General features: G+C 41.9%; 1 protein-coding gene across 2 annotated transcripts in view; it reads left to right on the top strand.

The window, feature by feature from the left end:
* The window catches only part of GPC4 (glypican 4), a 111,999-nt gene that overhangs the window by 50,212 nt on the left and 34,040 nt on the right, over window positions 1-27,747 (top strand). For both annotated transcript variants that reach the window (XM_032780163.2, XM_032780164.2), the window contains exons 2-3: window positions 5,571-5,729; window positions 26,211-26,602. In XM_032780163.2, coding sequence (XP_032636054.2) covers window positions 5,621-5,729; window positions 26,211-26,602 — 501 coding nt within the window. In that variant the 5' untranslated portion in view covers window positions 5,571-5,620. The remainder of the gene's footprint in view (window positions 1-5,570; window positions 5,730-26,210; window positions 26,603-27,747) is intronic.

Below are 27,747 nucleotides of genomic sequence, written 5' to 3' on the forward strand. Positions count from 1 at the left end.
GCAACTTTCCCACTGATCAGAAACAAAAACCGGACTGGAAGTAAAAGGCAGGATAGTTTGGATGACAGGCTAGCCTGTCAATCCAGATTTTGGTGAAGGGAGCTGTTTTTAGGATAACTGGGCCCTTTTTTGGGTTTCAGTAGCAAGTTAATTAAACTGAAGGAACAAGTTTTCCAACACACTGCAAAAATCTGTGTAGTTTGTGGCACCATTATACCATTATCTAAACGTAGTACTCTTGTAATTGTTTAAAGCCTAAGTTCATTTGACTTTCATTTTCTGAGCTTTCTCTTGGGTGTAAGAATAGGCAATATTCTAAACTCTGCCACTTGACTTTTTTAACTTGAGTAATATAAAAATACATGTTTTGAAGAGCTATGTTGCAATTAGCCCCAAGGGAGGCTTTGTTAGCCATTCCAATCCATCATATAGACAGATATGTAGGATGCAAGCAATTCCATATGGAAAAAAATATATATAAAAATTCCATGTCACAGTAGCTATAGTTGTAACTTTTTTCTTAAATTGATTTTGCAATACAGTTAACCAAAGTGGTTATTGTAATGCATTTTGTTGTATTGCTCGGTATGTTTAACTCGAATGGAAGCCACTGCAGAACTGTGTGACCGCAGGGAAAGTATTGTAGGAGAGTAAAAATAACAATAATAAAAAGCGCCAAGAGGTTTAACCTAAAACCGCATACAGCATGAAGTGTTCTCTTACCTAGGTCTTGTTTGCTGAGTGTTAACTTAGAAAGGGTTACTGCAGAATGTGCTTCAGCTATAATGTATGAAATCACTACTCATCTGTATTAATTTGGGTCTAAACAGGCAATGTACATATATTTGTCCATTTTTTCTAGATACAAATGCATCGAAAAGCTGGTATGGTTCATTAATTTTACTTTCATGAAGTAACTATTTTAACTTCCCACATCACAAGTGTTTCCTCATCTGATCTGTACTTAAATCTTCTGTAGACAGCTCTGACTAGTCCACATTATGTATTACCTCTGCCTATAGCTTTTCCAAGCTTCGTATTTTAATTACATTGCATGCAACAACAATTTTAATACAGTTCCACGTGACAGCTTTTGTTTACCAATACATTGTTTTCAGTGTCCAATCTACAAAAGAGTTGTTTAGTAGCTATAAATATGGCTTTTTAGCTCTGATTGGTGTGAGAAGTATAACTAAAAATTTTATGGACTCCTAGGAAAACTATATACACCTCTACCTCGATATAACACGAATTCGGATATAAAGCGATAAAGCAGCGCTCCGTGGGGGTGGGGCAGCGCACTCTAGTGGATCAAAGCAAGTTCGATATCACGCGGTTTCACTTATAATGCAGTATGATTTTTTTGGCTCCCGAGGACAACGTTATGTTGAGGTAGAGGTGTAGTATTCCCATGTTTTGTTTATGTGCACTTTGTCTCCACCCCCCCTGGTTTCTTTCCCCAGAAATTAATTTGTGTGAACATAAATCACAGGCGAATGCCTAACAAAAACTGTATTCGTAACCATTTGTTTCCAGAAGTAAGGCATGCCCCATGCTTTAATGGCTGATTTACCCAAAATGTGTTGGAATGAAATTCCTCCCGAATGCTTTAGATCTGGATGCCCTTCTTAGAGCAGCAGGAAGCAAGAATGTGAAAATGTACTTGAATTTGGAACATGGAGATGCTAAACAGACTTTCAACATTACAACAATGGCTCAAAATGTTTTAATGAGTCTCACTTCCCCTTTGACAGAATACTTTTATTTGGAAAAACAGCACCCAATCTCAAAGTATTTTTCTATACCATGGAGTAAGAGGCTGTATCCTCCCCTGCATTAACACTTAATTTTGGAATCTCTCAAGCTCCAGACAGACCTGATATCTGGTCATAAGCCAAGATTGCATAGTGCTGACATGGCTGAGAAATATCTTCCATAATTAGATTGCTGGTCGGTCATTTTTGACTGTCTGAGTTTAGTTTGGGAGCATGATTTGGTAACGATGAACCAAGTAATAAATCAAAACTCTATGAACCATAACAAAAGTTGTTGTTGTTGTTTAAATTTTCACATGTGCTGTTGTGACACCATTCGCAAGTCTGAGACAAAAGCGATCACAGAAAAGTATTTTCATATTATACGTGGTGCTGAAGAGAATAGTATTTCTGATAAAATATTCTGAAATGCAAAATAGAATAAGATAATGGAAATGGACATTTTAAAAAGTAGCATTATAATACTTGTAATTTCATAAAAGGATCCAAAACTGCTTCACTGAATGAATATTAGAACTGATCAGCATTTGCCAGTTTACCTGTAAAATTGCTTTTTTTAAATGAAAATTTTAAAACAAAAAAATTTTTGCTCCTTTTTTCCCCCAATTAAAGTTGAAAATATCTTGGAAATGTATTGACATGTTTTGTTTACCATAATTCAGTAATTCCTAATTCATTAATTCATAGTTCAGTTTTTCAGTACTGCTTCTGAATTGTTTTTAAATAATAAAAAATTAAAATAAATGAAAATGGGACTATTTTGAACGCTTTGAAATGAAACATTTAAATTGCAGAATATCTCACAAAAACTGTTTTTCCTTTTTTTTACTAGCTCTTAAGTGCCATAACAGCAGCATCTGTTGGAAAGCAACAACCCCATCATTACTTAGTTCTTTGTATATTAATAAGACAGATATATTTAGAAGTTCCCAGTCACATCTTTTAGCATTCTGTTTGTTCTGTCCCATCACTGTATTGCTGTTTTAACTTGTTAAATGTTTTTCGTGCCAATATATTGTATGGTTAGCCGGAGTTTAACACCTCAATACAGTGCAACACTCAAGCTGATATTTGTTTATATAGCTATGTCAGCACGTTTCAAGATAGTTCTAACTGTGAAATGCTTCTGCGAATTATACTTTGTTTGGAAATTAAGTATGTTCCTAAATTATGAAGAGGCGGGGGGGGAAGAGCGGTGCCAGAGTCTGAAAATCCACCATTTTTGGAAAAGTGACTGACATACAACGCCTTTAAATTCAGTTCCTGTACGTTGAGAGAGAGAGAGCTGCAAATGGGGGAGCAAGTAAATAAAGACTGTTCACTCATACTCTTCTTTCACTGTAGTTCAGCATTCACCATTTACTTCTCTTTTAATGGAATATTTACCATGGAAGGTACCCTTGGCCCTATCAAATCGGTGAAAGTTGTATATTGCAGCAAGTAAAGGAAATATTCCTTACTAAGGCTGGTAAAGTTTGTTTCCCGAAAACTGACTCTTAGTAACTAAGAGTACTGTACTAACAAGACCCTGAGCTTTCCATAATTTAAGCTTGGTAGGCAGCGTTGTGCAATAGATCATTTGCTGCAGAATTATCTGTTGGCCAAGGACTCCTATAATGCCAAAGAAAACAAACAAACAAACCCTGCAGTGCAAAAGAAAAATAGATGTTGGAAAAGAGATCCCTAATGATGATATTTATTTAAAAAGGCATTTTATTACTGTCTGAAAGGGAGACGTTAACACTCTTGGGCTGGCAGGAAAGATGACCCAAATTGCCCACAGTTAGATGAATTGTATATAAACATTGTCAGACACTGGCAAAAGGAACATAAAATGAAGAAGAGTTTGTGTCAGCCAAGGATGTACCAGCTCCATTCTGCGTTGAGCATACGTAACTTATTTTTTAACCTTTTTTAGTACTTTAACAGATGAGCCGTTTTCCCCGTTGTAAATGATTATGACCACAGCAAACGCAATGCTTAATCCAAGGCCTGTTTTAGAGGCCATGTAGTCAGACAGTCATGCAAACATGGCAGCCATGATTAACGTAACTTTGTAAACCTCTCTAATGATCCTTGACTTAAGGTTGTTGTCAGCCTGTACCATGTTCCGACTTGCAGTCTGACGCTAGAAAGTTGTCTTCCTTTCTTTTCTATCTGATACCTTAAGCCAAACATCAGGGGAGACTGACCCTAAGGCTGTGTCTACACTGCCCTGATGTTCGGACTAGTGGGGTGTGAATAGCAATGTCCACCAAAGTGCTGCGAACTAAAATTCCTTTAGTTCACGCCTGCAGCACCCGGACAGGAGGGGTACAGCGCCGCTCTTCAGCGTGCAATCAGAATTCTCAAATAAAGAGAGAAGGTGACTTAATGGATTTAGATGTCTGAATTACCCATGGTGACGGGTTCATCTGATCACCTCTGCAACCCTTTATAGAGATTCCCACACTTCAGTATTCCTGGATGCTACATCCCAGGTTGCTTCAAACACATCATTTGAGTAAGGTGGAGTGACAGAGCACAATATGAAGCTGGTATGTGGGTCCATGAAGCTATAGAAAAGAAGCAATTTACTAAAATCACTAAAATTGTATGAAATCTTGCAAAGTGTGAGGATGTCATTGTTAACCGCTAATTATGCAGGGCCAGATTCAGTACTCAGATACACTTGAAAAACTGGAGTGGCTTGGCTGAAATTAACTGAGAACAACATTTGGCTGTTAGTTGACATTTCAAGCACTCGACTTGCTGATCACATGGGAAAACATCTGGCCAGCTTAGTCTGTCCCTGAAGTTCTGCAGACCTTTTAAATGGCTGCCCTACTGCAAGCAATAATGTATTAAGTATCTTGTGCCTGTCATAATTGGAAAAAAGTGTTAGCTGGCTATTTAAATTACTGGAAAAACACATGAGCTGGTCACAGGGGTGAATAGCAAAGGTTGCAATAGGCTTTCAAAACTGTGTTGCTGGAGAGAGGGAGGTATCAATCGCCTTCTATTATTGAATTAGTTCTGAACAAACAAAATGAAACAAGGAAAAAGCTATTTAAATTTTAGAAAGAGTTTAAGGGAGATACAGGTTGCTGTATGGCTCTGAAGGCAGAAGTCGCAGCTAGAAGTTTGCTCAGTCAGTGTTGTCATGACCTTACCTATGATGATGCTAGCAAATTGTGTAAAATCAGAGGGGTGGGAAACTTAGTGAGTTGGCCAAAGCATATAATCAAACTACTCTGCATTTTAAAACCCTGGGCAGTCTTAATTCTGAGAACATGGAGTTCCAGCATACAAAAAAGACATTGGTGGTCAATGCTGCATCCACACCTTTTTTTTTTTTTTTTTTTTTTTTTTTTTTTAAACTGAATGAACTGAAAGTAGCAGTTAAAGTGCATACCAAGAAGTAAGTGTGTGTGTGTGTGTGTGTGTGTGTGTGTGTGTGTAGAGGGAGGCCATTTTGGTGTAAATTTGTGTCTAAAATGAATTGCTGTGTATTAACTCAATTTATATGCTGAATAAATAAAAACTGAGGACAGGCTTTGTATCATTCTCAGCAATGGACAAAATTAGAGTCTTCACATGGGTACTGCTGAGTTTCTCCAAAGTGCGTTTTCATGGGTGAGGGCTTGATTCAAAATCCCATTAGTTTTAAGTGGTATTGCCAGAATAAGGAGTCTAGGTTGGGTGTGTGTGGGGAGGAGGACGTGCACATTATAACCTGTTACAGAGCAACTTTCTTGTGTGCTTCTTTTAAATATTCTTTATGTAACTTTAAATTATTTACTCTTAATTTTTCAGGTGACCATTTGAAAGTATGTCCACAAGGTTACACGTGTTGTTCTCAAGAAATGGAAGAGAAGTACAGTCAGCAGAGTAAACACGACTTCAGAAATGCTGTTGTAGAATTTAGCAATCACTTACAGACAACGTTTAGTTCCCGTTACAAAAAGTTTGATGGTAAGTACTGGAGTTTGGAATTGCTGTCATATTGATGAAACTTAAAATAATATCCGTGTTCCTTTATATGCAGTCTACTTGCACTGTGTCTTTCACTATTGACTTGGGAAGATCATGACTCATGACTGGTGGTGGTGAGGTTAGAACATTGCTTGTTTTGCAATCCAGTGTAATAGAAATATTTGCTGATTATGGCTGTTAATTTCCCATAGTAATATATCTTTCTATCTGATTCATTTTTATAAAATCCAATGTGCTATAAATGTAGACCGCAGTCAGTTTTGTTTCTGTCTCTCTGCAAAATGTATAATCGCAATATGCATGTCTCTCAGCGTTGATCTACATGAATGCTGACACTTGCCCAGTGAGGTAAGAGCTAAAAGGATTTGTATTCATTGAACTTAGTCATCAGGGCTAAGCAAAGCAGTGAGTAAAATACACTACTCCTACATATGGAGACCTGGATTCAAGTATGAGGTGGGTCACAGGTGAAATGAATTGGGTCCTTATTTTGTGCCCACTGATGTTTTAACCTTCAGGGTAATTCAGGACCTAAGAAGAATAATCACCCATCTTAACTATGTGAACTTGAGTCGATAAGGAAGCTGGGGAAGAACTGAAATTGCTGCCAAACTGACACTAAATGGCAGCGCTTGATAATAAGTGTTCCTGTGTGGGAGTTGTCATTTGTATTATAGTCCACATGAAATGCGGTGTAGTGTCTCCTCCGACTGATCTAAGTAGGGGCAGATAAAAGTCACAGGACACAAAAGAAAGACATCACTTCAGGTATTGTGTGTCAAATGGAGGAAATACCATCCAGAGCCAGAAAACTCTTGTACCTCAAAGAAATCAATGTACACCTGTCCCAGCCCCACTTCACCGAGACTCACCAATAGAACTCCTGGGTGCGTCACTGTTCCATTGTCTTCTGTTGATCAAACAATCCACAGAAGAGGTCCAAATAGCCTCAAATGTGTGGAATTCGCTGCTAGCTGCTGTGCCAGTTAATCTACTGAACCAGTTTTGTAATATAAGAGCTTTCTACTCGTCAGGCTCATTAGGAGCCAGCTTTCTTGTGAGAGAGCTCTACGTTGGCAAGCCCCACTCTGGTTGGAGCCCAGGAGAAGCCCCTTGGGCCTCTCCCAGGATGTTTGGATAATGCAACTGGGGGATCCTCTGGCTCAGACGCTTATATCTCTAATGTCTGCTTTGGACATATGAGCTGGAGCCCAAATCATGAAAATAATAATCTTCTGATGGGTTAGACAGAGATCTTCCACTGGTTTTGTTTGTTCTTTAGAGCAGGGTATCCCTAAATGCTGATTCCACTTATTTTGAAGTTCCTCAGAACTTTTTTCCAGGACTTTCATTCAATCACTGTTCCAATGTGCATGGATTTTTCTGTGAATATCTTGTATGTCTGCTCAGAACTTGGAACGGGTACATTTTTTTTTTAACTTACATATTTCTACTTATTAAAGATATAAGGGAGTTACTGTGTGTACTTCTAAAACACTAAAGAGGCAGGAGCATCTTGCTTTCAAAATACACTAGAACTTGGATGATTTAAAAAAGTTAAGGGGTGTTAAAATTGTCAGAAAGTTGAAGTGAAATTGTACAAATGGCCTCCGGCTAAACATTTCCCTCATATAATCTCATTTGAGGTTTCCACTGTCTTCTCTCTCTACCTGATGCCGCACAGAGGAGGTGATAAATACACAACCAAAGTGTCTAGACTTACAGACTTACTAAATGCAGGACCAGACATGAAACAGAATCCAATCCATAGATAAGCCCCTAAAAGGGGACCAGAGGAATAGCATCGGCTTCTCCTCAGATGACCGATGAGACTTTTTGTAAAACAGTGTTGTAGCTGAAAACATATGTGCATATGCAATTTATCATATAATCTGGTGCAGGCACACTTATTGTCATAAGCACAGTTAGGTATATCTGCCTGTTTTTATGATGTGAGGTGCTGCAGTGCTCTTTGGAAAAAATTAATATAGTTGGAATCTTCAAAGTACGAACTTTAGTACAAGAGAATATGCTTAAACAAGAATCCTTATTTTATGCCCACTGAAGTTTTAACCTTTAGGATAATTGAGGGTCTAAGAAGAAGAATCATCCTTAACTATGTGAACTTGAGCTGATGACAAAGCAGGGGAAGGACTGTTGTAGGAGACGGATCATCCTTAACTCTTTCAGTGATGGATGAAGAAACATTTACTGTACAGTAAATAATAGGAAACTGTGCTAAAATCTAAGGCGAAGTCTCTCAAACCTGGCTGACTATAGAGGAGCCCCATAGCCCATACGTAAGGGCCTAACTCAGAGGTGGGCAAACTACGGCCTGCAGGCCACATCTGGGCCACGGGACTCTCCTGGCTGGTCCCTGAGCTCCTGCCCCAGGGAGCTCACCCCGCTGCTGGCGCAATGCTCTGGGCGGTGGGGCTGTGAGCTCTTGGGGCGGCGCAGCTGCAGAGCCGTGGCCTGACCGGTGCTCTGTGCTGCGCGGTGGCATGGCTGGCTCCGGCCGCCTGTGCTGGTGCTCTAGGCAGCGCAACTGTAGCGCCACCAGTGCTCTGGGCAGGGGCAGTGGGGGTTGGATAGAGAGTAGGGGAGTTCAGGGTGATGGTCAGGGGGTATGGATAGGGTTCGGGGCAGTCACAGGGTGGGGAACAGAGGAGTTGAATGGGGGCAGGGGTCCCTGGGGGGCAGTCAGGAATGAGAGGAGGGATTGGATGAGGTGGTGGGAGGCAGTCCGGGGACAGGAACGGGGCGGATTGGATGGGGCAGGAGTCCCGGGGGGGGCAGTTAGGGGGCGAGAAACAGGAGGGGTCGGATAGGTGACGGGGCCGGGCCACACCTGGCTGTTTGGGGAGGTACAACTTCCATTAACCAGCCCTCCATACAATTTTGGAAACCCATTGCAGCCCTCAGGTGAAAAAGTTTGCCTGCTCCTGGCCTAACTGAATGGATTGATTTTTCAAAATTTGCTGAGCAGCCAGCAGCTTGCAATCACTTAACTGCCTGAATTATGACCTTGTAATGCTTAACTTTAGTGCCCTTTTTAACAGATGTTGGCCAATATAAGTAAAACCAATAAAGTCCACTTAAAAAGGAAAACTGAACATTTCTTGTCGTTCAGACTTGGTTGGAATTCGCATGTTCTCAGATTTGACGTAATTGGCCCAGAACACAAAATGAACAAATCCTGGCCCAAAGATATGTACTGTCTGTGGTGTAGGGTAAGATTTGCAAAGCAGGGTCTCCCTTGCCGAAGTTTGGTGTTCTTGCCAGGGGTCCTTGCTCTTATTTTGATTAGCAGGAATTCCTTTAGGCTGCTTCATAGAAATTGGTAGAGGTCAACTAATTCAAACGAAAATAAGGTTGACAGAAAACAAACCTTGCATTTTCCTGTGCCTAATGTAAAATAGTCCGGATAACAGCAGTTCTATTGACTGAGGAGGCAAGTGGGTTACTGCAAAGAATCTAGATTCCCATAACAAAACTAGCTCCCAGGTCACATCTGTGGAACAAGCATTTCCAGTCAGCCATGCCGAAGGGCTCGTAGTAGTGAGCAGAAGCTTTCTTGTTTTGAGCGGCTGTCTGTGTCATTGACTCAAAGCCTTTTGGGTCTTTGGAAAGACCATTGAGGGTCAAGCTGCTAATCTGTTAGCCTTGACATTCAAATTTGAAAAAAGAGACCAACGAATGTAAAGTACTGCCGTGTTTTTGACCTTTGTAACAGTTGCCATAATGAAATGTAAGTAGCAAGAAGCAGCAGTGTCCTTGAGATGAAGGATGAAATGTATGGTGGCTGTTGGAATTTTTCTGTTAAACTGACACTCTGATACTATATGTGGTTGGAATGACAGTCTGATCATCGGAATTGCATTGATCTGGCTCCAGAGTGACACGCGTCAGGGAGTGGTTTCATACTCTATCTGTATCTTTCTTAGTCAAGAAAACAAAACAAACTTCTGATATCTAGTATCTGTAAATGAGCAACCAGAAGTTACTTCAACTCCTTGTAATCTACATTATAAATTGGGATCAAGCTCTGTAAGTTCTGAATTTTCAGGGGGGGTGGAGGGGCGGGGAGAACAGGGAGATCTTGTAACTGAATATCTTTATCTCCTATTTAAACATGCTCGTATAACATGACAGCATGACTATCTATGTTCCCCACAGACTATTTCTTTTGTAATATAAATCACTTCAACAACACTTCTGCATGTAATAAAACATAGAAATAAGGTACATATTTTGAAAAGTGGGGATAATTAACCACCGGAACAACTTAATCTAGTGGGGCAATGGATTCCTTATCTTTGGAAGTGTGTACAGTCAAGACTGGATGCCTTGCTAAAATATATGCTGTACCTCAGACAAGCTTTACCAGCTTGATGCAGAAATTATTGGGTGAGATTCTGTTATGCTGGAAGTCAGACTAGATGATTAGTGGTCCCTTCTGGCCTTAAAGTCTATGAATCATAGCAGCAGCAACAGTAATTGCTGTGATTTGAGGTTGCATAAAGCATTTAACCTTGTTTTTCAGTTGCTTACAGCTTTCGTAAGTTTCCATCTTCAGGCTGAAATTTTCCATGCTTTGGTCTCTTCTCAAAGATAAATATTTGAGGGGGATGAAGGCAGGACTGGAGCAAAAATGGTCCAGTCTTTTGTGAGAATGAGAATGGGGTGGGAAATACTTATATGGGAAGGTGGCCTCATGTAAATTATTCTTCCTCCGCTGTTCTGTTGCTCCTTAGATGAGGCTTGTTTTACTATAGTCATTTCTTGGAGGAGACTTAGACCATCCCTGACAAATGTTTGTCCAACCTGTTCTTAAAAACCTCCTGTGATGGGGATTCTACAACCTCCCTTGGAAGCCTAGTCCAGTTCTGAACTGTCCTGATAGAAAGATTTCTTGGTCTATTTGTCATTTGTAAGATGCTCAGGGCAGAGATCAAGCTGAGCACAATGGGGCCCTGATCATGATTGGGGCGTCTGGGTGCTGCAACAGTACAAGTAAATTGTATTAAAGATAGTGAGTTCAATAGGCAGCTAATGATTTCCCTTACAAGTGTTTTTAGTGCAGTTAAATGATTGCCTTTTGACTTAGCCTTCGCCATGATATATAATGGGAAATCAAGACTCAAATCTCTACTGAGCTTCAGATGCTGTATTCAGATAATACCTACATCAGGGCAAACATGAAATGATCAATTCACAGGCTGGACTGGCAGTAGATTGGGTGAGTCCAATGCCCAAGAGACAAAGTAATTTCTGTAGAACTGCCCAGCACAAGCCGGCATCTGGAAAACTATTAAATGTTGAGAAGCTCTCCTTCCGGCTGCCCCCGCCCCAAGCTTTCCATTAACATTTAAGATAAAACAAATATGAAAAGAGTAAAACGAAAGCCTTTGAGGGGTGGAACCAAGCAAATGGACTCCTCCCAGTGGTCACAGTAATGCTGACTCTGAAGTGCAAGCGGAGATGTCGGCTCGCAGCTGAGAATTCTCAGGTGCCTTACGCCCCTTTCAAGTTCGAAGACTTGGTGGGAAGAGTGCCAGCTGGGAGCCAGGGGGATCCAGCAATCTAACAGTCATTACAGCCTTATTTTTCAAAACTCTTGTCTAGATAGATTTATTTTACTGAGGATTATTTCTTTTCTTCTTGCTAAAGGTCATTCAAGCTATTTAGTGACTTGGAGGCATATTTTTCCATCTTGAAGCCCCCTGGAAAAATTGCAGACTGTGTTCTCTGGTAGCCGAACTGGCCATAAGGGAGAAAACCCCACTGCCGAGGGCAGAGTTGCAGTATCTGAGGGGAGTCAGTTGAGGATTTCTGCGGAAGATGGGAGTTTCTATGGTGGTGCACAGTTATTTCAGCTACTTAGGTAATTTCAAGGATCTAGTATCCACAATAAGTGATAGTACAGGGCATAGCTCATTATCCACTGGGAGAAAGAAGGAGTAGGCCATGTCGGTTGTGCATTCCGTATTAGGCCAGAGAATGCTGAGGGTTATTCCTGACCCTCAGGCTACTCTGGGAAGACAAAGAAACACAAGCCAAACGAGGGCCGGGGTTCCATGGTAGTTCTCCTGGGTAAACTGGAAACAGGGCCCCAAAGGAAGGAGGAGCCTATGCCTCTGTTGTCAGAGATTCTCAAATTGCAAATTTTCTGAGAGAAAATCTCTGCATAATGGAGAGTTTCAGGAGCGACTTGTTAAGCTCTTGCTTTCAGGCTGGAGAACTACAACCCATTAATCATCAGCTGGAGTTTATAGGACCTCTTCCCTGAGCAGAATCTGAACCAAGAAGTAAAAATTCCTTTTGGGGACTGCAGCGCCTAATTATTAACTCTCCGTCCACTAAAGTAAAATGAGGTAGATTCCTTTGCCACTATTCCAGTTATGTTCCAGCCTCCCTTCCTAGGAGTAACCAGAGAGTGTGCATACCAATCAGGCCTCTTTCCCTTGCCAAAGTAATTCTCCTTTTGGGACATGAATGTCGTATCAGACAATTGAACTTTGATTGACAGCTCTGGCTGCAGTATCAGAGATCCAAGGCTGAATCCTGCAAATCCATACTTGTGCATGTGACCCCCATAAGTGTCAGTGGGTCTAATGGCACAAGCAAGAGGTGCAGGATCTGCTAAACTAGCAGTATGCTAGCTTTTGTTCCAGTCTCCCAGTGTCTCTCAACTGGCTTTTTAACTAATGCCAGTTAAGAAGGTTTCAAAAACAATCAGCTCCTAGAAATCCTGTGTCTGTCCCTGTGCATCATTGTAGGAGAAACTATTCTTAGTTAGAAGGAGATAGGGAAAGAAAAGTTGCTTCTCAGGGCCCCCCAAAAATAAGGATAAGTCTAACTGGACTCCTTCCTCTGTAGCAAGTCTCGGGAGCTAGAGAAAAGTAAATCCCAAAGGTAGAGAAAAAAATGGATCATTAGTCCTCAGTGTATAAGAACAGGCTACTGTAGGTCTTTGCGGTAATTGTTTCTTTGGGCAGAGCGCTACTTTTACCACTCGGTTACATGTCTAAGGGAATAGAAAGGGTATGTGAGTGTACTGATAATACAGCATTAGAAAATGCTGTATGTGGCTTGTCTCTCTTCAGACCCTGAACACATGTAGCCCTGCCTTCTGTTTTGTCCGATGAAGGCAGGTTTCCATCTTTTTTCTCTTTCAAAAAGAAGGTGGCATCTCATGCCCTAGCAACCAGGATAGAAAAAGGCCTAGATCCCTCAGACTTTCATTAACCTAGGCAGCTGTCTCCTACTGTGGAATTGTCTTTAGGACTTCAGTTTGGACCTGTACGTGTTTAGGGTGGGATTTTCAGTCACATAGGAGTTCATAGGACCCCAAAATTGCTTAGACTGAGTGGAATTTTTCAAAAGTGTCTTTTAGCTAAGTTTCCTACATACCTGAGAGAGATGCTTTCCTCCTACATTTACATGTTTCATGAATGAAAATTGTTTTCCTTCTTTGTTTTCCGTGTTTCTAAGTCGAGCTTATATTTATTCTCAACACATTTCTCACTATCTTCTCCCCATCTGAGGTTATTTAAAAAGAACCAAAACATTTGTGCTTTAGAGGCACATTGTGGTCTTTTCTGAATTTGTTTGGTGCCAAATCATTCCCTGCGGTGAGTGAATCCTTTCTGAGAGTAAAAGGGATCCTGGCTCTGTGATGTTAGGGACTGAGAGAGTTGCTACACAGTATCATCTCCAAGGGCAAAATGAATGTCCTGTCCACAGGGAGAAAAATACGGTTGTGAATTTCATATCATGCTGGGGATTCAGCCACAGCTAACTTCCGTGTAGAGCTTTGAACAGTCTCACGCTGTCTTTATTTCCCTCCAAGTAATAGAATTACCTGCTCTTCACATCACATAGCTTTTACCTATTTTTGTTGTTTGAAACATGTGGACAGCAATCTTACACACACCAGGAAATGTGAGGTTTTTTTAGTTACTGATTGATACAAGCCAGTCAATGAGTCATTGTTTGTCTGTTTAAAATTAACTTTCCTTTCTCTCTGACGCCCCCCACCCCTCCTTTTCTCAGAAGAAACAAGGCTAGAATTTGGTAATATTTATGCACACAAGTGTGTTGTCTATACTGGAATCAGCATCCCTGCATGTTGGTTGAACAAATCCCACGTAGAGCTTATGAACTCAATGGCTTAATAATCCATCCCTTATTAACTCCTGGAAGCCCCAGGCAGGAACCAGGACCCTATTGTGCAAGGTACTGTGTAAACACAACTAAATGAAGGTCCGTGCCCAAATTGCTAACGATCTAAGTACAACACAAGAGGCAGCAAGATGGCTAGACGGCCAGTTGGTGGGGGAGTATAAGGAAGCCATATTGGTCAGCATGACTGGCAGCATGGTGTCTGCATACCAGCTGCCTAACCGTTGTCTAATTTTCTGTAGGAGTCCTAGCAAAGGACAGTTTTGAAGGTGGATAATGAGTTCGCTTTGTGGATGTGTACGGGGAGTTCCTGCCAAGTATGGGGCATCCAGGGAGAAAGTACAAAGGGGCTTGTTTGAAACTATAACAAGTGGTTGATGGAAGCTGGCCTCATGGGTCAATTGGAGGCCGGAGTCCTCCTCTCGATACTGAATGAGAGATGATCAGGAGGGTGAGGGATAGGCTCTGAAGGGCGGCAGAAGTGCAGATATGGAGCTTACGTTTGATGTGATAGAGCCAGTGAAGGGAGGAAAAGAGAGGGGTCAGACGACGGGTGAGAAGGAGGATCTTTGCAGCAGCATTCTGAACGGCTGAGAGTGGGGTAGGCTGGCATTTGTCAAGGCTGGAGGAAAGGATGTTGCAGTGATGGAGTTGCAAGAGGAGTACCTGGCTGAACGTTAGCTTTGGGACTGAGTAGAAAAGGCCATATCCAGAGATACTGCGTGGAAAGAATCTGAAAGATTTAGCTACAGCGGGGATGGGAGGAGCTAGAGAAGAGAGGTCGGAGTTGAAGAGGAGGCCCAGGTTACTGGCCTGAGCAAGCAGCTCAGTGTTGGTGTTGCCCAGAGTGATTAAGAGAGGATGGTCGGTGGGAAGTGGGTGTTTAAGAGCTGCGTTGCCCTGAAACTGACTGGAGAGGCAGGTTTAGATTGTTGTTTGGACAGAAGGAGAAGATCTGGAGTGGAGTTAACCTCCTTCCCCCCACCGCAGCACTTTCACTGGTACTTGTCTCATAACTTTGAGGCCTAATGTTTAATCCCATCATGTTTTCATCCCAGCAACTGCTGTGGCACAATTGCTCCTCAAATCAGGATGTTGCCGTAGACAGCAGCCCCATGTAATTCAGCTCTGTGCTCTCTCCTCCTTTTCCACCAAACCTTCAATGAGCTGGGTCTTGCTTGACCCTTGTAATTGTGAACGGCTCTTCAGCTCTTCTGTGCTCGCTCGGGTTTCAGCTGGAGGCAGATGTACCCAAACTCTGGACCCACCAGAAACAGGAAGTGCCAGAAATCTCATGAGGGCCTTTCCTTAGGAGGTTTCTAGCACAATTTTCATTGCCCTGTGACCTTTCGATAATGAAGTGAACTTCTGGGTGCTTTTCTAAACTCCGCCTCCCTGCTCTTTGAGGTTTTCCCATCACGAGGGTTGTTGCTGTGATACTGGTATGATTTAAGCCTAAATTTCTTCGAACTCTGTGGAAGAGCTCTTCCCCTGTTGGTAAGTGCTAACACGTTTGAAAATGGAACAGAGAAACAGCTCTCTGCCTTGCCCTCCCTTCCCGACTTCATATTCAATAAATGTGTTAACACTATGTATTCATCTCATTCTCAACACTTTTTTGGCAAAAGGTCATTAAACTACAGTTTGTTTGTTTTGTCCCTGGTGGAAATTACAAATGTGGTAGATGCAATAAAGGAAGTGAATGCATATTAGAGGTAATAAGGCTTTTTTTTGAGGAAGGTGAGAATGTGGCATAGCTGTGGATTGTTTGCTTAAGAGATGAAACCAGAGCTGTGGAGGGTTTGTGTCTTTTCTCCAAATTCCTTTTATCTGTCCGGCTCAAACTCTGCATCGTTATTTCATATTGTAGAACCAGCTGCAGGGTGGAGCCTGATCCCCAAATGCACCTTTGAGAACAGCACAAAGACATCGTGTGGTTAAAAAAATAAAATCATAAAAAACCCTTAGCAGTAAAATAGAACATAAGGGTGACTTCCATGGGAGCAGTTAGGCTAAGAGAGTGCATTTGAAAATCCATGCTTCATCTGAGAGAGAGAGAGAGAGAGAGAGACGCGCGCGCGCACACACACGCACGCGCACACACGCGCACACACACACACAGGTTGTCTGTATATATTAAAAAATATGTGGCAATGCTATTCTATACACAGTAGAAAATATAATCATCCTTAAAAGCCAGAAAATTAAGGGTTTAGAGGTGACATTACATCCTGAATTCATGGTACTTGGTACAGCATGTTAAAAATACACCCTAAGCACTCGATGCCCAATTGTCTAAAGTGTTCATTAATTGTGCCCATAAAAATGGAATGTATCCACTTTGCATGCTCAAGCCCTATTTTTTAATGTGCATTGGTTAATTATATGTCTTGCTTGTATTTCTTTACGCAATTAACTTGAACATGCAAAGAAGGCCAGTTGAAAACATGGCCCTAAAACACACAGTCCATAGTATCTGGTGTATATAAAACTCAACATCTTCAAAGGTCTTCGCAAATATAAAAGTACAGTGTGTTGGCTTTTTGTCCTTCTTTGGAGTAACACAAGTTGAACAAAGCGCACAACCAATGAATGAACTTGCCCACACCCTCCCCACAGATGCTTATCAGTCCCTTTGTGACCTTGGGCAAGACACTTCACTTTTGGTGCCTCAATTTCCCCTATATAAAATGGAGGTAAGACCTTCCTCAGGTGTGGTGAAATCTAATTCATTAATGGATTTTAAAGTGATTTGAAATCCTTGCCTGGAAAGTGTGGTTCAAACGCAAGAACAACTCTCTGCCATGCAGAAGTAGGCTCCTGTAACTGAAATAGAAGGTGGTTTCCGTAACAGATTTATTCCTGATGGTTAGAACATTGGAGGCAAAATGTTTGATTCTGTATTGCACTCTTAAGTTCCTAGGCTATAAATGGGGCTTTTTAAGAAGAAGAAAATCCTTTTTTGGGGAACTGGATCTGTCCCATTTAAACTCTCACTGGAAGGATGTCAATTCTTCTGTTTTTCTTCGATTGTTGTGTCATATACCAGTCCATTTGAGTGAGCCCTTCTGAGCACTATTTCTCTCTCCTTTGGGTCAATTCTGCAAATCTATACCTGCTTGAGTTAGTCCCCTTGATATCAAGGGGATTACTCGCATGAGGAAATTGTGTGAAACTGGACTGCTTGTGGTTTTGGTGCTTGGATTCAGCAATAGGCTTTACCAGGCCTTCGGAAAGGAAAGGATGTTTAAAAGTTAGCAGTAGCTGAAACTGACAACCGCTAAGTATTCATAGCAGAAGATTGGTCCTTAATGTGTACATTTTACCTGTCAGCAGCTCTTTCACAGAACCATAGAGCAGTATGTGACTTCCCATGCCAGAAGTGTTGCAATGTGAAGTGGTCTTCAGATGCAGGTTTAGTCTGGATTCTGCCTTGGTCACATAGAGGAGTGGTGTGGGGTAATTTGTCAGCCTGAAAGATCATTGAGAGCACAACTTTTTTTCCCACATGGCTTTAGACAGATAGTAGATCCCACTGCATCATCTTTTCCTTGTAAGTGGTTAAATCAAACATAACTTAAAAAAAAAAAATATTCCAGTGTAGCAGGTGGACCCAGAACACACTGCTTAAATAAAATATTGATTTTATAGGTCATAACTATTCCAAAGCAGTGGTTCATCAGAATTTGGAGTATTCTAATTAACAATGACCTGCAAAGGATTTTCCATAAAATGGGGGTTTTCTTTTTTATATTAAGATCCACAAATCCATTATGATGAGTAATTTGGCCTGCTAACAGCTTAGGGGCAGATCCAGAGCTGTCGGTCATTAGAGGTGGGGAATGCCCTTCCTTCTGAAGGTTCCTACCAGTGTTTTTCTGGCTCCCTTGGCCAGCCCTGAGTGTAGCATGGCAGATCTATGGAGAACAGACCAGGCTGTAGATGTGCTGATTCCCCTAGGGCAGTGGTCCCCAACACGGTGCCTGCGGGGCATCTGTGTGCGCCCGTGTACTGGCTGGCGGACAAGCATCCCCCAAAATGCTGCCGAAAAGCAGTATCATCAAGAGGCATCACCGCCAAAATGCTGCCGAAAAGCGGCATCACCAAGAGGCGCCGCCACTGAAATGCTGCTGATTTTTGGCGGCATTTTAGCGATGACGCCTCTTGATGACACTACTTCGGTGACACCTCTTGTCGTTGCCGCTTCTCGGTGGCATTTCGGCATATGCTTGTCCACTGGCCACGCTCCTCGGTGGCTCGTTCTCCGGCACCCACCACCCAGAAAAGGTGGGGGACCACTGCCCTAGGGCTGTGCATATCGGACAGGCGCTACACGGTTAGCTACGTGCCGCAGTGAAAGGCAGGCTGTGTTCACACTTGTGCCTGCAGCGTGTAGCTATGTGCTGTGATGAAAGGCTCCAGCAGTAGGACGCTTCATGGCTAAAAACAGGAGGCACTGCTTGGATGTGTAGAGTAGACACCCTGGAGGTTCAGCTGCATAGGGCACTCGCCTAAGCCGTGCTCCACTGCTCTTTATACCCCTGCTAGCTGGGCATGCAGTGTCTGTACCCGTGGTTCTCAACCCCTGGTCTGCTTGCGGCCCAGTCACCGCACAGCTGCTGCCCATACGACATCCTCAGGGGCATACAGGTAGTATATATATTGTGTGCATGTGGCCCACATAACTCACAGAGAGGGGCATTTACAGTGGTAAATAGGTCTGTACTCCACGTAGTGCTGTACATGTAGATCTGCCCTAGGTTTGCTTATTCCTTCTCGGGAGGAAGGCCACAGGACTTAAATCCAGCTGGAGCTGACTGGAGTGGAGCTCTGGTAAATAGTTTCGAACTCCTGGGAGCTCTGGCATGTCACGGGGCGGAAGCCCCCAGCACTTTATCAGCCTCTGCCACTCCAGCCCCAATCAAGGGGAATGGATTGGGGCTGATTGGTTAGCCCTGTGTCCACCTGGTCATAGGCAGCACCTGCCAGCCTCCTTAGCCAGGGCTATAAAGGCTGGGAGGAAGCCAGAGGAAGGGGGTAAGAGAGAGGCCAGGCACAGAGGGAGGTGGGAGCCTTCTGGTCTGTTGCTGGCCAGGCCTGTACTTGGGAAAGTTGGCTGCGAAACCTGTATATAGGTGGAAAGTGGTGGCGGGAAAACAACTGTAAATAAAGAACATTGGTGTTGCATCAAGCTGAGGGGTTCCTGACTGATTGGAGAGGGCAACAGGGGCCGAAACCAGAGGGGCCCAGTGTGCACCTCACTGGATGGGGTGAAGTCATTGTTGCTTCCATGGACCCCAAAAGACAGATCAACAAATAGAATTTATTGTACCCGAATATTCCTCCTTTGGACTGATGAGAGTAGGGCAGAGCAGGCTTTTCTCCTATATTGAGCATCTGTTCAATGGCCTTTAGTTCTAGATTCTGCATACTGGTCATCCAGTTTTAGCCAATGCCGATTTCTTTGTCTTGGCAGAAGTCTTCTCTGTCTGTCTTCCATCTTCCTCTGGGCGCTGATATTTATATATAATCTACCTTGTTTTGGACATCTCAATTTTAAGGATAATCCTGTTTCTCACTCTGGAGGCACATCACAATGAAAATCCCATCCCATAGTAATGGATCTAAGAATATGTATCCATACTTACCTAAAAACTTCCTTTCTTTCAGTAATGAGATCCACAGATACTGCCCACTCTGGAGACAAATGGGTCATCCAAAAATAGATGTGGAAATTGACGACATCAAAGGAGTTGAGTTTATTGCTTAGGTAGAATTTAGCATGCTCACAATGGGAGATCTTGTTTTCTCCGTGCCCACTGCCCCAAATATATTTAACACAATCTGTAATTCAGGAAAGTAGGTTTGAAATACTCTGGCAGTGAAAGTTCTCATTTGGAGGGAACTTCAGGAGATGGGGCATTTCCTTCTGCCAGGTCTGGTTCTGCCCCCAAGTTGCAAGTGGGCTGCCATACCCATTGTAATGGATCTGTGGACCTTATTCGTTGAAGAAAGACATTTTCAAATAAATGGATACATTTTCCTTATGGTGTATAAAGGCAGGTTTGAAAGGCTGGCTTAAAAACACAATTTATTTTTTACTTCAGAAACGTTAAGTCTTGTCTTCCCTGCTACTTCAGGATGTCTCGGAGAACTTTCCCCAAATGTTAGTCACTGAAATTAACATCTATTTAAATTTCTGTGACTAACAAAAATAAACAGAAGCCAGAGTTCTAAACAATCTGTAAATCCATTCTCTTTCTAAACTTTTAGTCTATTGACTTTTGAGATGTCACCATTTCTCTAGTTACCCAGGGTTGATGTCTTACTTTTCTAATGGTTTATTTAAAAGCAAAGGCAAAAGCATTTAATTTTTTTTTTATTTTTTTTTTTAAATAAGATAGGCTTTTGCCCATCACAAACAAATCCCTGCTGGCCTCCTCCAGCACAGCTGCGGTATGTCAGACAATGGTTTGGGTAGCATTATATCAGTGCCTGCTTGGCAGTGATGCTACAGTGCCTTCAAACCAAATACCCTTTCGCTTCACTATCTTATCTTATATTTAATTTTTAAAGCAGTATTTGCATCAGGAAGCAACAGCTAAGTTGATTTGTTAGGTAAATTGTGCAGCTAGAAGAATTGAGCCTGAAATAAATCTATAGGTGAGTGTTTTAAAAGCCATAGTGAATATGTGTATAGTGACCAGGACTGCTGTTCGTTCATATTTTAGTAGGTTGGCAACAATGGCAGCTTGTGACCTTTTTGACAGGCGAGGCACAAATTGCAGAATAGTTATTTCCACCCCTGCCCAATGTTTAATTAAAAAGCTGTTACCTTCTTGATAATGAAGTTGCAGCAGGTAGACTTTGAGCTAGAGACCCTACTGCCAGCGCTGCTGCTGCCCAGGCCAGCGCGGGATAGAGTATGAATTGGGCCCGGGTCTCATCAGTGGCTACCGACGCACATTCCAGGGGGCCCGGCAAGCAAGGGAGGGGGCCTGGAAGGCACAGGGCGCAGGCCTCATTCCTGCAGCTTGGGCTTAACTGCTGCAATCCTGCCGTGGCCTCACTGAGCAGTGGTTCCCTCAGCAATGCCCTCAGCCTCTTCAGTGTGGTCAATTGCCATGGTAACAAGGCAGCGTCTTGAGGCACTATTAGCTATACCAGGATTTGAGCTCATGCAGCATTACGTTCTGCAAACTTTCTGGCGCTGTGCGTTCTGCAAACTTTCTGGCGCTGTGTTTCGCTACCAGAGAGAGTGAGTTGTAACATTGAAATCAAATCACCATGTGTCCTGAAATCTGTAGACATCCGTTAAATCAAAGAGAACATGCACAATGTCTTTTGTAGCTTTTGGAACTCGGGGTTGGGCTGGACTTCACTTTCCTGGGCCAACCTCAGTGTGTGGTGACATTGCGTCTAAAGAACTGTTTCAAAGTAATGTCTTGTCTCCAGTAGGGCTGTAGCCACTGATACAGCTGTGCAGGTGCTAAGCCCTAGTGTAGATGCATTGCACTGATGTAACTTGTTTTCACTAGAGCAACTCACCTCTGTTCTGAGCTGCACATGTGCAAGACACAGTTCACACTAGTGCAGTGCATCTACATTAGATGTTTGCGCTGGTGGAGCTACTCCAGTGGCAAAGACCCTATTCCAGAGCGGATCTATGCCCAAGCTGTGCATGCAACAGGACTTGAGGAAGGAGAAGCGGACCTGTAGTGAAGTGGATAAAGAATAAAAAGAGCAGGTTGGAAGTGGTAACTCCCTTAACTGAAAACAGAGTGAAACCTAGCCATCTCTCAAAGCATTGCACAGGGAGACGGCAAACTAGCTCCTGGATTGCTGAGACAGGATGTGGGTTTATTCCTTAAAAAGACTGTTAGAGTAATGTAAGAGTTAGCAATGTAAAATTCTACTCTTCCTCTCCCCTTGTAGCAATGAGCTTGGGTAGAAATGGGGGACCTTGCTGCTTCACTTCTAAAATTCCCACCAATATTGTATTCTCTATTTTTGCCAATTTATAGGTGGAGAGGGATAAACTCTTATTTAATTTACAAAAAAAAAGAGATCCTTTGGGGGGTAGAGAGAGCCCAAGATCTCACTGAATAGCAGACTTTCTGAGAGAGCAGCAAAGAATGATTTGATGTCCATGAAAAATGTTTGCATTTGACAGCGTTTCACAGGAAGTCTGTCAATGTGATAATTTAATGAGTACAGATTGCTTGCACCACAACTGTAAAACATGCGTTTACAATGCTGTAAAATGAGAAAGTAATCCTTTGTATGTAGGTTTTGTTTGAGAACAAGTCAATTTCTAACCCAAATGAAAGGTGGTAATTTATTTTCCTGAGCAAACAGTCAAGATTGAAGAGAGGAACCTGCCATTTCTTTTCTCAGGGTTCCAAGGTTAACTCTAGGTTATGTTGTAGTTTGTTAATCAGTGAATAGCTTGTTTCTACAAGAGGCAGGATTAATATCTAACTAGTCCAGTGTCATCAAAGCTGCTTGTATGAGCCCCAATGCCCTTAAACCAGCTTATGCTGCCCAAATTTCTAATGTGCAACCAGCACTCTAAATATATATGTAACCAGATACTACAGCATGCCTGGGATTTATTATTTTTGGCTGCAGAGCCCTTTGTTTTTCAGGACTAGCCACTTAATCAGGGATTCACATATCTTAATATGTGACATCTGTTGCTTTGATCTTTTTTCTTGTTAATGCCTTTTAATTGTGAGGGAGTCCATTAACTTTACATGAGCATCCCAAGTATCTGTTGAAATTTCAAGGCCATTTTTTTCCAGAGCTGTCATCTTGTTTTAAGGTCACTGAGTATATCCCAAGATGATAATTGTGAGGACTTTTTAGGGAGGTGAAGTAACGTGGCCATGGTCTTGTGCTATGGACCATGGTACCTCTGTGTTATCTGCTAGAGACTCAGGCAGCCATTGAGCGATGGGACTGGTTGGTATTTGGAAATTTACTACTTTTAGTGTTGGGATGCTCTCATTTCCTTTCTTCGCCTGTTACTATTTGGAAGGTTGCAAATATGCAGACATTTGCTGCTACCTGTGGTGATGTTTCTCATTCTAATGGATATAGCTGGAAACAAAATCTCTCAGGTTCTCCCCCAAGTGGAAATCATTGCCTGTTTCTAGGGAGCCGAACTGCCATATGCCCTGACAAAACAAGACGTGAAAAAATTCTAAAGAAACCTGTTGTCAATTTGGAGTGTGAGAAATAAAATGAGTTCGAGCCAGGAGAATAAGTAGGCCAAGCTGAAATGAATTCATCACTTAAGATTTTTTTTTCTGGCTCAGAACAATTGTCTACATGCTTATTTGATTGACAATTGGAAACATTTAATGGTTTCTAACAGAAGCCTCATTTCAGAATCAAATTCTTCCCAAAGTATTTCTTGATCAGTGTTAGCTATGTGCACAGTTCAAGTGCATTTGAATATAAATCTATCTGGTGTTTTTAAAGGCTCTGAAAAAATCTGAAGGAAAGGAGGAAGTGAGCTTTCAGAAAGATTAAGTGAATTAGAAATTAATATAAACCACCAAGCTAATCTCTGTAGTATAAACTCAACTGAAAAATCTTCCTAGACAGGAAATGCCAGTCATGGGAACTAAAGTAGAGAGTCCTGCTGATATTGGACAGAGGACATGTCGGGTTTTTGAAATCAATCTCCTCTTGCTGGATCATTTCTCTTGTACTCCTAAGAGGCAACATTATATACAGCTATGTCAACCACCAAGCCCCATGACTTTGCTAATAAGGAACTCAGAGAATGTTTCAGTTTTCCCAGAAAATGTGCTCTGTGTGTTAGTCTTTGTTTGTATTGGAGCACTTTGAAGACTAAAATTTGAACTTCAACATACTTGATACATTTTAACAGCATTTAAATTCAAACTGGGCCAAAGATTTTTTTTTTCTCCTTCTAACAACTTCTGGCTTTAAACATGACTCCTTTTGGGGATTAAAACGCAGAGGCGTATTTTTATTAAAAATTATTTATTGAATGTGAGTCACCAAAAAGCATAGGTCAGTATTACAAATATCCAGTGTCATGTGTTACAGAATAAGTTTCTTTGTGCTTTTTACATACAGTGTTAAGGGAGACTGGTTGAACCACACCCAAGAGTTCCAAAGGTGCCTAAGGCATTGTCTGCACTGGCACTTTATAGCACTGCAACTTTCTCGCTTGGGGGTGTGAAAAAAACACCCCCCTGAGCGCTGCAAGTTTCAGCGCTATAAAGTGGCACTGTAGACAGTACACCAGCGCTGGTAGCCACTCCCCTCGTGGAGGGGGAGGTGTGTGTGTGTGGTGTTCTTAATAGCACTGGGAGAGCTCTGGTGCATGACTGGGCAGTGCTTTAATGTTGCTAGAGAAGAAGACATGCTCTTTGCTACTGTTTGAGTTTAGGGCAAAAGTCAGTGCAGCCAGAGTCCATCTTGAAGTTAGGACTCAAACTCGTTGTCCCATATTTTGCTATTTTTAGTAGAGATTTGAGGTTCTCTTCGTCAGCTTTGCAAACTCCTTCACCCATTTGCTTGGGATGAATAAAATATATTTTTAGCAGGTGAGTAAAATATCACTGAGTCTTCATTATACTTAGTCCTTGTAGTAAGGAGAGGAAAAGTAAATTTTTGACCTCTATCAAATTATCAGACTCCATGTAAAATGCAATATTGTCCCATAATGGCCAAAAACAAATAGATTTTCACCCCCTCCTCCCCCCCGGCCATATCCTGTTCAGACCTTGGAGGCAAACAGTTTGCAGTGATGTCACTCTTTGATCAGCCCTAATAAATACCATGTTTTCCTTTGCTTCGAACTGTCTCGCCACTTATGCAGGAACAGATTTTCTTTTGGTTGGTTGCAATAGCTAAATGGTGTAATTAGGCCATGTGCCAGATACCATACAATATAATTTGTATATATTTTTATGTAACTCTTAATCAAGTGAAATGAAGGCTTCTACATGCATTCTGAGGTTAGTGTCACCAAGTGTGAGGGGCACCCCTCCACTCAATCCAAGTTACAGTTGGGAAGAGAACACACACACTGTAAAGCTTACAGCAAATTGCAGGTTCTCGGATACTCTGGTGCGGAGCTTGGTATAAAAAAAGAGGAGAATTGAAGCTCTCCAAAGAGTAGATAATGGGTTCAGCAGTACAGGCATCCCAGTGTGTCTCACATGCTAAGCAGTGTTGGCCTGAACAAGACTTACATGAGAGGCCTGTACAGAACACCTAGGAAGTGATTATTGTGATTCAGTAGATGACATGCTCTCTTTTCATACAACATCAGGGTTGGAAGGGACCTCATAAAGTCATCTAGTCCAACCCCCTGTTCAAAGCAGGACCAATCCCCAGACAGATTTTTACCCCAGTTCCCTAAATGGCCCCTCAAGGATTGAACTCACAACCCTGGGTTTAGCAGCCAATGCTCAAACCACTGAGCTATCCCTCCCCCAGCCAGTAGATCTATATGCTGCCTAGAGACACTGAACTGTGGGAGAGGCTGACTTTTGGATGAGATGAAACAAAAGATCCTATCCATTTGTTGTGGTTAAAAATCCCCTGGCACTCTTTGTAAATGTTGAGGGTGTTGCCATTAACTCTTACGCCAATTCCAACTTGTGTAAATGAATTCTTTTTGCATTTCGGTAGCATGTAAAAGCCACAATCAAAATCAGGACCTTAAAGAGCGTACAGCCTCAGAATCAGCTGGCAATGAAAGAGCCCCAAATGTATTTAGTTTAAGAAAACCTTACTTAAAGAATCTCATTATTTTTGCAGCCTAACTTGTGATTTATTTTTTAAACATTTGGGGTTAGCAATACTGAAATGTAAGAACCAGATATTATGGACATCCATTTTAAGTGTGTGTGTGTGTGTGTGTGTGCGCGTGCACGCTTCATGATGATCCATGTTTCAAAATAACTTTTTAAAACGAAACCGCGTCTTTTTCCAGTTTTTTTTCTCTTGCTATTCAGTTATGCATAGAAAGGAATTTCAGTCATCCATGTCTTAGGATCTGTCCTTTTCGTTTATCAGATATGAACAGAAATGAAAAATAAGAACATCTCTAAGGGAGAACTTTCAGCACTTAAGTGGTGTTCCAGTAAGAGCTCTTAGCTTTCAATTTCATTTGCGGTTACTGTTGTTGAATTATTGAAGGAAATATTTGAAAAGCTTGTAGAACTGTGAAAATGAGTAACCTGAAATTGTTTACTGTATATTTTCCTTTTGTCTTTTTTCCAGAATTCTTCAAAGAACTGCTTGAAAATGCAGAGAAATCCTTGAATGACATGTTTTTGCGGACATATGGTCGTTTATACATGCAGAACTCTGAACTTTTTAAGGATCTCTTCATAGAGCTGAAGCGCTACTATGTGGGTGGAAACGTAAACCTGGAAGAGATGCTCAATGACTTCTGGGCGCGTCTCCTGGAACGTATGTTTCGATTAGTGAACCCACAGTACCATTTCACCGACGAATACCTCGAATGCGTGAGCAAGTACACAGAGCAGTTGAAGCCATTTGGAGACGTACCGCGGAAACTAAAACTACAAGTGACACGTGCATTTGTGGCTGCCCGCACTTTTGCACAAGGCCTGGCAGTGGCAAGAGATGTCGTTACCAAAGTGTCTGCGGTGAGCTAAGTTTGATACTTACTCTCCTACCGGGGGAGCCTGGTTGGCAGGTGTTGGAGTGACATTGCTCACAACGGCCCCAGTTCAGCAAAGCACTTAGTCATGAACTTCAGGTTAAACCCATGCTTAAATACTTTGCTGGCTCAGGTCCTGCATGTCTGAAAATGGAAGGTAGAGGTTGAATGAGTCTGAGTTGAACGGTGTCATATTATAAGGATATTGGCTGCATGGCAGTAGAGTGTCCGTTGCCTGGTAATTCAAATTCAAATAACTGATGATGTCCAGTCAGCTTCTTGTATTTCTTCTGAACTCCTGACTTAGGTTCCATTTAACAGGCACAAGTGGCAATTAAAATGACTAATTGAAACAAAATTATTTGTATAAGATGATTTCCGAATTACCACTCCTTGCATTACTCTGAAGCCTAAAATGTCTGTTGAGTCAGTCTGAAGTGATGGAACCAGCTACCAGCATGGCTGAGAACTCTTTTTTGTGTAGGTTAGCCTCCGGTTCAGTTGTCACTGGGTTTGCAGTCTTTTCCAGTTCAATGTTTAACTTTCAGCCATCTTAAGCATTTTTACCTGTGTGACTTCGCTCTGTGAAAGTCGGACTTTCACTACTAGCTATTTATATTGTGATAGCACCTAAGAGTCCCAGTGATGGGCCAGGACTCCACTGTGGTAGATGCTGTGCAAACAATGTATTTGTTACTTCGAGCTCCTCGAGTATAGTCTCTGAAGAAATTCTTCAACAATCTCTTATTTGAATATCTTATCTTGTATAAGAATTTTTAAATTAGATTTGTGCATTACTTTCAAATGTTAAATAAATAAAACAGTTCAATGATTACTACTGTCGCCTTACATAAAACACTTGAAAATGGTTAAGGATGCTTTTTTATTGAATCTGACTTGTTAGAGGAATCTTGTAAGGCGATCGTGTATAATAACAAATACCAGTGATTTCAAGTTAAATGTAAATGTATTTCCCAGAGACTGGAAAATCAAATATCAACACTTAATCACATAGGGGAATTCTCTTCCCATCTACCTGGTTATAAAGTGTCTGCTAAACCAGACTGAAAGCTAGTTAAGTTATAAAGCAAGATAGACACATTTGAATCACGCTACAAGTGACAGAAATGT

Source organism: Chelonoidis abingdonii, chromosome 8 (genome assembly GCF_003597395.2).
Source record: "Chelonoidis abingdonii isolate Lonesome George chromosome 8, CheloAbing_2.0, whole genome shotgun sequence".
In the NCBI taxonomy this organism is placed as follows: domain Eukaryota; kingdom Metazoa; phylum Chordata; order Testudines; family Testudinidae; genus Chelonoidis; species Chelonoidis abingdonii.